This window comes from Micromesistius poutassou (assembly GCF_964030765.1).
Source record: "Micromesistius poutassou genome assembly, contig: SCAFFOLD_1066, whole genome shotgun sequence".
NCBI lineage: Eukaryota > Metazoa > Chordata > Actinopteri > Gadiformes > Gadidae > Micromesistius > Micromesistius poutassou.
In genome coordinates, this window is record NW_028180397.1 from 1 (window position 1) to 2,500 (window position 2,500).

Below are 2,500 nucleotides of genomic sequence, written 5' to 3' on the forward strand. Positions count from 1 at the left end.
CCGGGGGCCGGCTCAGGGGGAGCCCGGGCCGGCTCAGGGAGCCCCCGGCCGCCGGGTCCCAGCCGGGCTAGCCCGCATGCTAACGGCCGGGAAAGTAACCCGCCGGTAAAGACCCGGTACCGACCGGTGGTGGTGGTGGTGGGGGGGGGGGGACCGGAGCCCTGTCCCGCACGGAGCTCCGACCCGAGCGAACAGAAAAGTTCTCGTATCTCGTCCGGAGCGTGTGCAGAGAGTGTGTGTCCGCCGGGTGAGAGTGTGTGAGCGCCCGGGGACGCTCGGTATTCACTTCCGTCTACTTGTGTGTGTGTGTGTGTTCCCGTGTGTGTTCGTTCCCGTGGCCGTGACCCGCCGCCCGGTCCTCCACCACCACCTCCACCACCTCCTCCGTGCTCCGCCGCCCGCCGCAGACCGGGACCCTGGACCCGCACGGAGCCGCCCCGCGTCGACACCGCCGCCGCTTCACTCCACTGTAGTCGGCTCTGCTCTGTAGCCGACCCGAGCCGGTCCGAGTCGGTCCGCCCGCCCTGCTGCCGCACCGCCACCATGTCCGGAAGCGAGGACGACCGGGATGACTTCGGAGCCCCGGACGACCGCCTGCTGCACGGTAAGCTCCGGCCCTCGCTCCCCCGTCCCCCGTCCCGTGTCCCGTCCCCGGGCTCGGGTCCGGGTCCGGGTCCGGGTCGGTCCGCTTTCGGTCGGTTCCGCGATGTCAACGCGGGGCTGTGTGTGTGTGTGTGTGTGGGAGGGGGGGGCGGCGGTGGGGGGCTCGCGTGGCTACGGCGGTGGTGGCTAGGCTACCACCGGGAGCTAACCCCGCACCGGAGCCCCGGGAGGGGGGGGCGCTGCTACTTTTGTCCGGCTTTATGTTTGTTTGTTTGTTTGTTTGAACGTCGGCCGTCGGGGGGGGCTTCGCGCCGCATCGGTCGGTCGGTCGGGGGTTGGTGGTTGGTGGTTGGTGGTTGGGGGGGGGAACAATGGCGCGAGGCGCCGCCGGGTTTCCCGGGCCTAGCTCGAGCGGCTACCGGTCTTTTTTTCTTTTTTTTTTTACGTGTCGATGACAAGATGGAGGAGCAGCCAGTGAGCTTAGGCTGGCGGATGACGTCCGGCAGAACTCCCCTCCTCATCACCGGCCCTTTCCCTCCGTATTGGCTCTATAAGTGTGTTTTTTTTTTTTTTTCAAAAGCACATTGTTGTTTCGAGGCCCCGTTCGCCGTTTTTTTTTTTGTTTTAGCGTAGAAGGTTTATCGTGTGTTCGCGGGGCGGCGGTTGTTCGTTGTTTACTGTTTGTTTAGCGGCGGGCCGCGTGCACGCGCACACACGAACCATTTTGGGAACACAAAGTGCCCGCGGTGCGCGTGACTTCACACGGTTGAAAACCAGCGGACGTCGAGCGTAGAAAAACCACCGGGTACACTGCTTCCACTGGTTCAGACTCCGTCGGAGGGTTACTGGTTCAGACTCCGTCGGAGGGTTACTGGTTCAGAGGGTCACTGGTTCAGACTCCATCGGAGGGTTACTGGTTCAGAGGGTCACTGGTTCAGACTCCATCGGAGGGTTACTGGTTCAGGCACCAGAGGGTTACTGGTTCAGACTCCGTCAGAGGGTCACTGGTTCAGAGGGTCACTGGTTCAGACTCCATCGGAGGGTTACTGGTTCAGGCACCAGAGGGTCACTGGTTCAGACTCCGTCAGAGGGTCACTGGTTCAGAGGGTTACTGGTTCAGGCACCAGAGGGTTACTGGTTCAGAGGGTCACTGGTTCAGAGGGTTACTGGTTCAGACACCAGAGGGTCACTGGTTCAGAGGGTCACTGGTTCAGAGGGTTACTGGTTCAGACACCAGAGGGTCACTGGTTCAGAGGGTTACTGGTTCAGACACCAGAGGGTCACTGGTTCAGGCTCCAGTGTAACCCCGGCTTTGTCCCTCTCTGTCCGTGTGTTCTAGAAGTAGTTTGCCTTACTTTCCCCGTGTCCCCGTCACACGACGCCTGCGGTGATTTCTATCACCGTTCAAGCTCTCAAACTCCAGTCAAACTCCGGTGAACGGGCGTCCTGTTGTACAGGCGGCCTCACAACAAAGAGATCCGTGCTGTTCTGTCACCGCTGGAACCCGTCTCCGCTCCTTCATGTTAACCCGGGCCTCCTCTCCTTACTTAACGCCGTGTCTCTGAGCGTGGAGGACGGTTCCTCCCTGCTCCTGGAGCTGTACACACAAAGCCTTCACATTTAGGGCTTTTAGTCCTCTGTCCCACGGGGGGTACCGCGGTCAGGAGGGGGAGAAACAACCATATATCTCTGTGGGTCCGGAGAGGGTGTTCACAGAACCAAGAGCCAGCACTAACCATCACTAGGTTAACCCGTTCCCCGTATACACTAACCATCACTAGGTTAACCCGTTCCCCGTATACACTAACCATCACTAGGTTAACCCATTCCCCGTATACACTAACCATCACTAGGTTAACCCGTTCCCCGTATACACTAACCATCACTAGGTTAACCC

General features: G+C 60.6%; 1 protein-coding gene across 1 annotated transcript in view; it reads left to right on the forward strand.

The window, feature by feature from the left end:
• Window positions 1–6: 6 nt before the first annotated feature.
• The window catches only part of LOC311370845 (chromodomain-helicase-DNA-binding protein 5-like), a 17,484-nt gene continuing 14,990 nt past the window's right edge, over window positions 7–2,500 (forward strand). Inside the window, exon 1 of the mRNA XM_084489145.1 lies at window positions 7–604. Within this exon, the coding sequence (XP_084345271.1) occupies window positions 544–604 (61 nt within the window). The 5' untranslated portion in view covers window positions 7–543. The remainder of the gene's footprint in view (window positions 605–2,500) is intronic.